The sequence below is a fragment of the Poromitra crassiceps genome, assembly GCF_964638095.1.
Source record: "Poromitra crassiceps genome assembly, contig: HAP1_SCAFFOLD_720, whole genome shotgun sequence".
In the NCBI taxonomy this organism is placed as follows: Eukaryota; Metazoa; Chordata; class Actinopteri; order Beryciformes; family Melamphaidae; genus Poromitra; species Poromitra crassiceps.
In genome coordinates, this window is record NW_028151688.1 from 34456 (window position 1) to 47500 (window position 13045).

At 45.6% G+C, this 13045-nt stretch overlaps 1 protein-coding gene across 1 annotated transcript in view; it reads left to right on the forward strand.

Moving 5' to 3' along the window:
• Positions 1 to 7129: 7129 nt before the first annotated feature.
• The window catches only part of LOC310771510 (protocadherin-10-like), a gene marked incomplete at both ends in the record, with an annotated part of 17159 nt that continues 11243 nt past the window's right edge, over positions 7130 to 13045 (forward strand). Inside the window, 5 exons of the mRNA XM_083664106.1 lie at positions 7130 to 7411; positions 8481 to 8785; positions 10343 to 10721; positions 11307 to 12124; positions 12996 to 13045. The exon at positions 12996 to 13045 is cut by the window's right edge and continues 686 nt beyond it. Of these exons, the coding sequence (XP_083520232.1) occupies positions 7130 to 7411; positions 8481 to 8785; positions 10343 to 10721; positions 11307 to 12124; positions 12996 to 13045 (1834 nt within the window). The remainder of the gene's footprint in view (positions 7412 to 8480; positions 8786 to 10342; positions 10722 to 11306; positions 12125 to 12995) is intronic.

Here is a 13045-nt window from a genome sequence, read left to right on the forward strand (position 1 = left end):
GCATGTGTTTTTTGCGAGTAGAAATCTAACTCAGTCTAAATTTCCAAAATCCATAGGCCTATTCAGATCATAGATTTAACGTTAGAATTATAGGCTCTGAATCAACACGGTGCAGGCATAGTTTTAATTGAATTTAAAAAATAGCCTATAAAAATAGCAGCTCCGTTGCACACAGAGCAACTTAGTGCCCTTTGGAGACGTTTATGGTAACCTTTTTACGCAGGTGATTTAGTGATATTTCTCCATGCAGTGTTCAGCTGCAATCGCCAGGGTCAAATGTGCTTGGGAGCAAATAAGAAGGAATACTTCACGCTGGAGGAACAAACCATAATCTTAACGAAATATGAAGAATTCAAATGTGTAATAAAAACCAAAGGCAACACTGCTGCACATAATAATCACAGAAAGGAGGGCTGGCAAAAAAAATTGCAGATTGTCTCAATGCGTAAGTTATTCAGCTTGCTTGATTTCGCCACCAAAGTTCAGCATCTCTGTTGCGCACATGGTGCGCTTTGGAGACATATGATTAAATGGGTCTTGGCGGTTGCAAAAGACCTCTCCTTTTCCAGGAAGCTCATTGGTTCGTGAGCGGTGCCTTTTAAGGTTTAATCTTATCCTTCATAAGCATAAGTTGCTATGGAAATATATATTGGTAAGAACTTAACTAGCGTCGTAGCATGGCAAACCCAGGGTTAAACCTGAAGTTACCTCGCTAAGCCACTAATCTTGCTTCGTGGTATACTCACTCTGCTATTTCACATACCCCCAGGTTGGTCCCACCTACATTAATTAACCCTTTACTGGCTGTTTTTCAGATCTTTTTGATGAGAATTGATCATTTTTATTAGGTGAAAAAATATGATATAGCTTATGACTTGTCGACTATGTTTGGAAGTAGTCGATGACTAAAATGCAGTAGTTGTGAATTCCCTATAGTAGCTACAACCTCTCTCTCAGGTCTCGATATAACCTTTTCACGGGGGCCATTTTGTGTCACAGGTGCAAGCAAAACACTAATGAGGGTTTCCAAATTCCAATCATGGAAGTTTGAAACCCTTATTAGTGTTTTGCTTGCACTTGTGTTTACCCTGCCTTTTCGACACAAAACGGCTCCCGTGAGAAGGGTCTATTCAGACTGTTTAAATGTAGGCCTCTATCTAGCCTCCACTCCTACTATGCCATTTTACTGCCCGGCCCGGAGTGATATAAAGTTTCATCTCCAACACAGGACAACTATCAGACAAACATAAAAATATCACATGTTCACCAACACAATACCATATAACACCATTATTCTCCAACAACAATAATAACAAGAGGTAAATATGGGATTAGAAAACAGAAACCCCTCCACACAATGTTAGTACCAAATTATAGAGTACCTATCGCAGGAATGAGTTTGGAATAATTTCGGTTAAATGTCTGAAATAAGGTCTGTGGTTAACAAAAGTTTATGAAATGGCAAACTTCCTGTTCATCTAGACCTCAAACGCAAACGAGCTCGGAGTGAGAACGGGCTGGAAATCCCCATACAAAAATCCCATTGACTTTTAGACGAAGGAAGGAAGTGCAGGGACTTCTGTGTAAGCCTACAAAAATACATCATCCCTGCAGTACTCTATTCACCCCATAAATATGGGCAGACACCCACATACACTCTTTTAGATTTTTTTTAGCCAAACGGAGGTATGCATGGTCTTTGTAAGTTATCATGTGGTGTATTTAATTGTATCAATGTTCAGTTCTGGACCAGTATTCTGTGTCTGTGAGGTTTGTAACTTTCATTGAAACCTTTATTTATTTATTTATTTATCGAAAGTACATTGAGGAGGTTTGACCCTCATTTGCAATGTCGTCGAGATTACAAGCAAGTTCAACAATGTAAACACATAAAGCACATAATACTTTAATGTGGTGAACTATGTAGTGCAGTATTATGGTTATGTTCACCTAGTTAGCAGGCGACTAGGTTTTGTTGTCAGGACTGCTGTTGCAAATAGAGACACTGCGGAGCGCGTCATCATTCATAAACCACACACCCAAAACGGGGCGAAACAAAAACTCCCCTCCCCAATCCTGGCCTTCTCCTATGTCACGTGTTGCACACAAAGATCATATATACGGAAGATGAACTCTCCAACTTACTTCCTTGACAGCTAGATCCACATTTGTCTTCTCACCAATTCTCAATGGCTTCCTTGTTTTGCTCGGGAGTACAAAAAAACTGTAATTGCGATTTTTTACATTAATTTCGTCTGCGCAGCCCACCACACAACAGCTTTTAGCTATGTTTAATTCAAGGAAAATGATGCTGGTGTGAATGGAGATACACATACACATTTAACTACAGTATAGGTCTAAGGCTGGTTTCACACCGACGACCCACGCCTTGCCTTGCCTCAACCCACGCCTACGCCGAGCTGGGCGTGAACCTGTTACACGCTTTTGCGATCACACCGCACGCCTTTTGCACGCCGAACCTGGAGCCGAGTCACAAGCGCCTCTCCTCTCTCCCGACTGTATTTGTGTTGTCCAGAATTGTCATGGGTAGCCTCTAGGTAAAATAAATCTGATATATTTAATGTTCTATTGATGCTGGATATGTATAACCAGGTCTGACTATAGTCGGACATTTTAGAGAGGTGATCTTGCAAGAATATGTGCTGGCACAACAACATTGTCCATCTTGCTTCTTCGGTCGCTATTCTCTCTCATGAAGATTTGTTTGCCGACAGGGAGAAAGCCCCACGTGATAGCCACCCGTCAATCTCTCTCTCGCTCTCTCTCTCTCTGCTCAATACTGTTGTAGAAACTCCATTTTATTTTGAAATTCAGTTGACTTTGCCAGTTCCCACGGATATTGTCGCGTTTTTCTTTCATGGCTTGACAGAAAAGCCTGCCTGCACGCGCCTTGTCGGCGTGAAAATAGAACTCTCGCCTATTCGTTAAAATCGGCAAGGCACAGGCAAGGCGTGGGTACACGCAGGGTTCACGCTCAGGCGTCCGGTGTACACAGCCTCGTTGACTAAAACGGACACCTATTAAAAAGCGTGGGTAAAGGCAAGGCATAGGCAAGGCTTGGGTCGCCGGTGTGAAACCAGCCTAAGGCTGGTTTCACACCGACGACCCACGCCTTGCCTTGCCTCAACCCACGCCTACGCCGAGCTGGGCGTGAACCTGTTACACGCTTTTGCGATCACACCGCACGCCTTTGGCTGGTTTCACACCGGCGACCCAAGCCTTGCCTATGCCTTGCCTTTACCCACGCTTTTTAATAGGCGTCCGTTTTAGTCAACGAGGCTGTGTACACCGGACGCCTGAGCGTGAACCCTGCGTGTACCCACGCCTTGCCTGTGCCTTGCCGATTTTATCGAATAGGCGAGAGTTCTATTTTCACGCCGACAAGGCGCGTGCAGGCAGGCTTTTCTGTCAAGCCATGAAAGAAAAACGCGACAATATCCGTGGGAACTGGCAAAGTCAACTGAATTTCAAAATAAAATGGAGTTTCTACAACAGTATTGAGCAGAGAGAGAGAGCGAGAGAGAGATTGACGGGTGGCTATCACGTGGGGCTTTCTCCCTGTCGGCAAACAAATCTTCATGAGAGAGAATAGCGACCGAAGAAGCAAGATGGACAATGTTGTTGTGCCAGCACATATTCTTGCAAGATCACCTCTCTAAAATGTCCGACTATAGTCAGACCTGGTTATACATATCCAGCATCAATAGAACATTAAATATATCAGATTTATTTTACCTAGAGGCTACCCATGACAATTCTGGACAACACGTGAAAAAATACAGTCGGGAGAGAGGAGAGGCGCTTGTGACTCGGCTCCAGGTTCGGCGTGCAAAAGGCGTGCGGTGTGATCGCAAAAGCGTGTAACAGGTTCACGCCCAGCTCGGCGTAGGCGTGGGTTGAGGCAAGGCAAGGCGTGGGTCGTCGGTGTGAAACCAGCCTTTAACTTATGCCTTTGTATTCTCACACATAGATGATTGTAATGCACAATTTATAGCCTAGCCTACTGGTCTACTGGGTGCGGGGGGGGGGGAGGCGGGGGTGATGCAATATTTGTTGAAAATTCAGCAGCAAGAATTTTACCCAAAACCAGGAAAAGAGAACATATTACACCAGTATTAGCGTCCGTTCACTGCATGGCGACCTGCAATGTTGAGGATAGAGTTTAAAATTCTTAAAGGTCTAGCACCTTCATGTGTTTCTTATTGCCTGTCGGAGTATGTTCCAAACCGTTTGCTCAGATCACTCAACGCTGACCTTATAAATGTGCCACAATCATAGCAAAAACTATGGTGAAACCATAGGATTTGGAACATGCTGCACCACCACATAGTGACATACTGTGTCCTTTTTGTTTTTAATATGTTTTCTTTTAAAAGATTTTAAGCTGCATTTTATGTTATGAAAGGTACTATATAGATAACGTTTGTAATAATAATAATAATGATGATGATGATGATGATGATGATGATAACAACAATTATTATTAGTAGTAGTAGTAGTAGTAGTAGTATTAATGATAATGGATGAATAATATCAGCGAGCAGACGCATGGTAGAAATGATTTCTCATAATAACATGTATTATCATTATCATTGTTATAATTTGAGGGTGAGGACAACATATTGCTGATCGATATGCCTTTGCCATAGAGTGTATGTATTTGCAGATCCATGACAGGAAAATGCTTGGGAACAATTACCAAATATCATAGTGACTAGTATCCATCCATCCATCAATCCATCCATCCATCTTCCATTATGCACGTCTTGTCTCCTTGTGTTTGAATGTGCACTCTGCAGCGCAGCCGGAGGCTCAGTGAGTGAGTCCAGGCATTAAGTCATAGAGCTCCAATCTGATGATGATAAGCAGAAAATTGAAGTAAGCACGTTTTTATAGACTCTATATAGGGTCCCTCATTTCATTCATTATAGGGACTTATAGAATCTGACCCTGAGTTTTATTTCCCGCCGCTAGGGGTCGTATGAGGCCTGCAGATCTCTCTCGCTCTCTCTCCCTCTCTCTCTCGCTCTCTGTGCGTCTCTCTCGGAGCTGCTTGGCTGGAAGAGAGATAATAACGTTACTACTACTGGGTGTAATTATAGCGCACAGCCTTGAGAAGCGGCACATGAATGGCGATTCACTGCATACATATCACAACATTTGCATACATTAACCGGATTTATTCAACCCTTCTTTGGCGCTACATAGAAACCCTACAATAAAGTCAACAAGTTAGGGTGAATCCTACCTATTGACTATAATGGGATATTATGGGATGATTTGGCATCAAGATCAGGTGGGAATATCATTTTTTGGCCGCTTTGGGTTAACAAGTGCCTGAGGTCAATTGTAATTACATAGCTGTGTCATTTCTATGCGCAATTCTTTACTTTTCCACGTCGCTCTGTCTCTGTCTTTTGGGTCAGGTAGCTATAGAGAAAGAGCGAGAGAAGCGCTCACCAAGGCAGTCCAGGCGCGCGCACACGCACGCATCCACGCACACGCACGCATCCACGCACGCGCACACACACGCACGCACGCACACGCGCACACACACACACACACACACACACACACACACACACACACACACACACACACACACACACACACACACACACAGGGAGAGGCGCTCTCACCAAGCCAGTCCAGGCAGGGAGGCAGAGAGAGATGGGGGGGGGGGGGGGGCGCTCGCCAGTCCAGGCACACACACACACACACACACACACACACACACACACACACACACACACACACACACACACACACACACACACACACACACACACACACACACACACACACACACACACACACACACACACACACAGAGAGAGAGAGAGAGAGACGAGCGAGAGCGAAATGGGCGGTACGAGCTGACTGCCAACCGCAGTGTCCAATGGGCGTCTGTCTCTGGGCTTGATTGACGTGCCTCGGGGCTGGGAGGGGGGGCGGAGTTGAGTTCCAGCAGCTTCAGTGCAGAGTGGAGAGCAGACCGCAGTGCGAGAACAGCCTGCCAAGAGGAGAGGGGAGAGACCAGAGAGAGAAGTCACAGAAAACATCTGATACTCTGACACGCAGCCTGGGCAAAACGCGTCTGTTGCATGTCTCGTGTGGATTATGATTTTGGATTTTTGGGCAGTTTTTTTCTGTGTGGCTGCAAACTAATACCACCTTTTTAGACTGGCTGCGCTTCATCACTTCACTGCGCGGCTTCATTGGAATGTGCGCTGCAGCCTCTCCGGGACGCATCTGAGAAGGCGCTTGTTGAGCTGAATAGAAATCGCTTTTTGCTGTAATCAAAGCTGATATATCAAAATTCTCTCTCTTTTGACGAGACCACTTCCAAAAATTATCGGACTGATTTCTCCTACCGCCTTAACACATCTTTTGGAGAGTTTTACGCATTTTGGAGACTTTTGGAGAGATTGAAATGGGTGAATGACGCATTATCGAATCAAAGAGGATAACACGGCATATAATCTTTTCCCTGTGAAGAATGTGCGCTAGCCTCCCCACACTGACGCACCTGAAAAGCAAAGTGATTGTTGTGCTGAATAGAAAGACCATTTTGCTGTAATCAAAGCTATTACAGGGGCCAAACGAGCCAAACAGTTTACTGAAATATATATGTTAAAAACCTCTCTAACGGGACTACTTACTACCCATTTTTGGAGACTACGCATTTTGGAGACCCTCCGACTAAATGCGTGATGGGAATTGCCGCTTTATTGAATGAAAGAGAATACATATGGTAGTCTATATGCGCTGTACAGTAGCTTCACCCCGGGACGCATCTGAAAAGCAAGTGATCGTGCTTGTTAAGCTGTATAGAATTAGCTGTTTGCTGTAGCCTAATCAAAGAGCTTAGGAGCCATAGTCAAATATCAAAAATGTCTATTTTGACGGGACTATAAAGAAGGGGGGGCAAGTTAACTTTTTCAACACATTTTTTGGCAGACTTTTACGCATTTTGGAGACCCCCCCCCCCCCCCCCCCCCCCCCCGACTAAAATGGGTGATGGGCATTGACGCTGTATCGAATCAAAGAGGATAATAACAATACCCGAATCGTTTTTGTCCCAAGTGCACTTCTTGTTTACCCGGCTATGATTGTGCTCGTGCTCTTGCTGTGGCTGGCGGATGGAGCGCGCAGTCAGATCCGGTACTCGGTGGCGGAGGAGGCGGAGCGCGGCACGCTGGTGGGGAACATCGCGGAGGACCTCACGCTGGACCTAACCAAGCTGGCCGCGCGCCGCTTCCAGGTGGTGCCCAGCTCGCGGACGCCCTACCTGGACGTCAACCTGGAGACGGGCGCACTGCTCGTCGGCGAGAAGATCGACCGCGAGCGCGTTTGCAAGCAGAGCGCACGCTGCCAGCTCAACATGGAGGTGTTTATTTTTATTCATTGCAATAATAACAATAATATAACAATACAATACATAGAGCACATATAACAATAGCATACAATACAAATACCCTAACAATAGTGCACCTATCCCACCATACAGATAATACAATCAGTGGTCCCCAAAGTGGGGTACAGGGACCCCCAGAGGTCCTTGAGGGGGTTCTGGGGGTCCCCAGCAAAAAGGGGAATGATTTATCTTCACTATAATTCCATATCCATAATTAACACAATGACATAATGTACTATTTTCGTCATGGGTTTCATACACTTGCTATACCTACATCTAAAAGAAAAACAAATCATGATCAGATGGGGCATCCTGGGACAAAATCTTAGCAGCTGGGGGTCCGTGGTTAGTGTGTGAGTTTAGGATTCCATGACTGTGATGAAGGGGTGGATGAAGAAACATTTGTCGTTTATTACTCTGTACCTTAATGAAAGGCGTTTAGCTGTCAGAGCTGCTCCAGTGAATCCTTAATGACTGTTGTGGTCATGGGTTTCATACACTAAGCTTTCACAATAAAACATCTAAAAGCAAAAATCTGATCAAATGGGGGTCCGTGGTCTAATTTGAGTCAGTTTAGGGGTCCTTGACATGAAAAAGTTTGAGAATCACTGCTAACAACCGCACGCACGCGCGCCCACACACACGCACGCACACACACGCATGCACACGCACGCACACACACACACACACACACACACACACACACACACACACACACACACACACACACACATTAAACCATTAAACCACAGTGACATATGGGGGGTAAATGCAAGTAAAGGCAATTTACTCAGCTATTTTCAGATCAACTATCAATGAGGGGAAACAAGGTGGGTAAACTACTCACCTTGGCTAGTTTACCCAACTCTGTATTTAACACTACACACGCACATGCGCGCCCAGACACACACACACACACACACACACACACACACACACACACACACACACACACACACACACACGTGTCATTACAAGAGTTCATAATGTACAGAGGTCGCTGAGAAGCCAAAACAAGTAAAACATATTATTATTTTTGTAGGTGTTCTTGGAGGGTCCTCTGGAGCTGTTCCGTGTGGAGGTGGAGGTGTTGGACATCAACGATAACCCCCCCTCCTTCCCGGAGGCGGACATCACGGTGGAGATCTCAGAGAGCGCCACGCCTGGCACGCGCTTCCCGTTGGAGAGCGCGGTGGACCCGGACGTGGGCTCCAACGCGCTGCGCACCTACGACATCACCAACAACAACTATTTCCATCTGGACGTCCAGACGCAACAGGATGGAAACAAGTTCGCAGAGCTGGTCCTGGAGCGCCCGCTGGACCGCGAGCAGCAGGCGGCACACAGGTGCGTTTATGCTTATTTGATTTAAGATAAGGGACAATGCACGTTCATTAACATGAGTAGGCTACTTGGTGTCAAACTCATTTTAGTTCACCGGCCACAGGACCCAATTTGGTCTCAAGTGGGCCAGACAAAGAAAATAAAAAAATAACCTATAAATAAATGACAAAACCTCCCAATTTTCCCATTTCCTTTTGTGTAAATAATTATAGATACATTTTCAGAACACATTATCACATAAGCTTATCTCAGCAGTGCAATTTTCACACTTTGCAAAGTCATCCTGTGGGGTGGATTGGACCCTTTAGCCTTCTGGCCCCCGGGCCGTATGTTTGACACCCTGATTCAAGTCCATCATGTCAATGTGCCAGATTTAGCCATACAGGAGGATGTTCATCTGCAGTCCCTGACATGTAAAACACATGAAGAGAAGCAGAGCTCATACTGTAAGCACATATAAGCACATGAGCAGAGACAAAATAGTAAAACAATCACTGGGTGAAAAGGGCCATCATCTAGAAATGTTACTATTGGATATGTCCGAGATTATCTAGAGAATAGAGACCATTTCTGATGCATATTCTGAGCTTTCTTGAATCAAATAAACAGCTACGACTTGAAAACACTTTGGTAGCCTAATATTTTTGAAACAACCAGACAGCAGAAACCACTTGTGTTCGGACTTTAAACATGGTGCCGGTCAGATACAATATCCTGACATGGGAAATGACGAGTGAATCCTCTGCAGATATGACAGCTGTCCATTTCTCACCAGATATGTTCCCAAGAAGGTTTTATTGCACAGTATCTGGCAGGACATGACTCCAGATTCCAGCAGGATAGTCATCTCATTCTGGAGTTGTTGGAATGCTCTGAACATGAAATCTGTCACTCTGATGATCGGAGAGTATCCACTCTGTAGCTATATCAGCATATTTGGGTCATATCTTGCAATATTCTGGCATTAATATCTCTGGATTCTTTGGGGTTTTGCGCAGTGAATGACATAAGCAGTACTCCATAAGCTCAGGCAAAAGCACAGCCCCTGACAGGTTGATAGCCTATGAAAACATTAAGAGAAAGCATACAGCAGCATGTAAACACATGTGTGGTGGTCTGGGAGAATCCTTCACATGTCACTTGTTGGCAATGAGCCAAAGTAGGTCGAAAACAGTTTTAGTAGGTATTTTGAGATTTTGACTGATTTGCTTACGGTACTTTCTTCTCCAAAGTAGATCATGGTGAATGATTATTTTCATAAAACAAAAGGGAAAGTATTTATTTCATGGTTTTGGTGGAATGCCACTGTAGAAAATGGAATGTTGTGGAATATTTAAAGCCATTTTTCTCACGTTTTACTTTTACACACATAACAGATTAAAATACTCGTAACTTTTGATCTGAGAGAACTATCACATTCATTCAAAAAGCGATACATAGGGGAGAGTTTCTAATTTATGGAAATATGAATAAATGTCAAATTTTCACCATGTGAAGGGTTTTTTCAGGCCACCACATAGGCACAGATAATAAAACGATGATGTAACCCTTACTCCATAGGTACGTGCTGACGGCAGTGGACGGTGGCCAGCCCCCGCGCACGGGCACGGCGCTGCTGGTTGTCAAAGTGCTGGACTCCAACGACAATGTGCCGGTGTTCGATGCCCCCGTGTACAGCGTGAGCCTGCCCGAGAACGCGCCGCTGGGCACGCTCGTTATCCAGCTCAATGCCACCGACATGGACGAGGGGCTCAACGGGGAGATCGTCTACTCCTTCAGCAACCACATCTCCGCTCACGTCAAGGACCTGTTCGCCATCGACGCGCGCACTGGCCGAGTGGAGGTGCGCGGGGAGGTGGACTTTGAGGAGAGCGCGCTGTACCAGATCTTCGTCCAGGCCAAAGACCTGGGGCCAAATGCCGTGCCTGCCCACTGCAAGGTCAAGTCAAGCTTCTTTGTACAGCCTCAATAGAGTACCACAGGAATGAGTCTGGAAGACCTGGATGTTAGCACTTCCAGTTGCTACGTGTAAAAGTCAATGGGATATTTGTATGGGGATTTTGGTGGTTAACAAAAGTGTATGAAACGGCAAACTTTGTGTTCAGCAAGATAATCTTCGCAAATCAGGACCGCTTTTCTGATTTTTGAAGTGTAAATGTGATTTTCTTTAAATCGCAATTTTCAGAAACGCTTCAAAAGTCATAAAAGTGGTCCTCATTGTGGAGATTATCTTGCTGAACACAAAGTTCACCGTTTCATACACTTGTGTTAACCACAGACCTTATTTCATGCATTTAAGGTAAATCCAAATACAAAAATCCCATTGACTTTGAAATGAGGGAACCAGGAAGTGCACTGACTTCTGGGTTGGCCTATAAAAATGCGTGAGGCCTGTGGTATACTCTATTCCCAAGCATGTCTCACGATAATCATAAGGGTCATTCTCCATACCAATATCACAATATGGTTCATGTGAGCAAAGTCATGTTTAGTAATCAAATCATCATATCATCACATATTACAGGTGCTGGTGAAAGTGAGCGACGCCAACGACAACGCGCCGGAGATCGCTTTCAGCACCGTGACCGAGTCGGTGAGCGAGCGGGCGGCGCCAGGGACCGTCATCGCGTTGCTGAGCGTGACCGACCGCGACGCCGAGGAGAACGGCCAGGTGCACGTGGAGATCCTCGGAGACGTGCCGTTCAAATTAAAATCCTCTTTTCGGAATTACTTCACCATCGTGACCGACGGGCCCCTGGACCGGGAGAAGGCCGACTCCTATTCCATCACCGTGGTCGCGCGGGACAAAGGTGCGCCCTCTCTCGCCACCAGCAAGTCCATCAAAGTGCACGTGTCGGACGAGAACGACAATGCGCCCACGTTCACACAGCCCGTCTACGACGTGTACGTAACCGAGAACAACGTGCCTGGCGCCTATATCCACGCTGTAACCGCTTTGGACCCCGACATCGGCCAGAACGCTCTCATAAGCTACTCCATCCTCGAGTGTGACATCCAGGGCATGTCGGTGAAAACCTACGTCTCCATCAACGAGGAGACAGGCTACCTTTACGCACTACGCTCATTTGATTATGAGCAGCTCAAGGATTTCACCTTCACGGTGCAGGCGCGAGACGCAGGCACCCCCGAGCTCTTCTCCAACGCCACGGTCAAAGTGGTCATCGTGGACCAGAACGACAACGCCCCCCTGGTGCTCGCGCCTCTGGGGAAGAACGGGACGGCCAGGGAGGGGCTGCCCCGCTCAGCCGAGCCGGGCTACCTGGTCGCCCGTGTGGTGGCCATGGATGCGGACGATGGTGAGAACGCACGGCTGTCCTACAGGTAAGAGTTTCCTCTCATACCTATAACCCTCTCATCCATTCAGAAATGAAGCGTGTATAATAACGTAATTCAATACAATAACCTCCAATTAGACCAGTGGGTCTCAAACCTTTTCAGGTCAAGGACCCATAATTCAGTCCACATGTGGGCCATAGACCCTCATTTGATGGGATTTTGTCTCTTGGGCCCAAATCTGAGAATATTTTCATGATAGTTACTTAGTTCCCTTTTTGACAGTTCAGCTACGAGCCAGGCTCCCTTACCACAGTGTAATAGCCACCAGAATGTACAGGGTATGTTCAACACTCATCTGTTTTTTTATCTAACCCTGTTGAACAGCCTCACTGCCCTTAAATGATAACAGTTCAGGTCCTAGAGTACCGCAGGAATGAGTCCAGAAGACCTGGACGTTAGCACTTCTGGCTCTTATGTATGAAAGTTGATAGGCTTTTGCATGGGAATTTCAGTTGAACTAAGTCCATGAAATAAGGTCTGTGGTTAACAAGAGTTTATGAAACAGTGGAGTTTGTGTTCAGCAAGATAATCTTCACAAATGAGAACCACTTTTATGATTTGTGAAGCGTAAATGGGTTTTTTTTATGCCATTTTCAGAAAACACTTCAAGAATCATAAAAGTGGTCCTCATTTGTGAAGATTAAATTGCTGAACACAAAGTTTGCTGTTTCATAAACCTTTGTTAACCACATACCTTATTTCAGGTATTTAACCAAAATCCCCATACAAAATACCCATTCCCTTTCCCCCTTAAGAACCAGGAAGTGCAGGGACTTCTGGGTACGCCTACAAAAATACGTTATCCTTGCGGTACTATTAAATGCTGTGGTAATGCTTAATCTCAATGGTCCTACAGCATCCAGCGGGGGAACGAGAACGGCATGTTCCGGATGGACTGGCGTACAG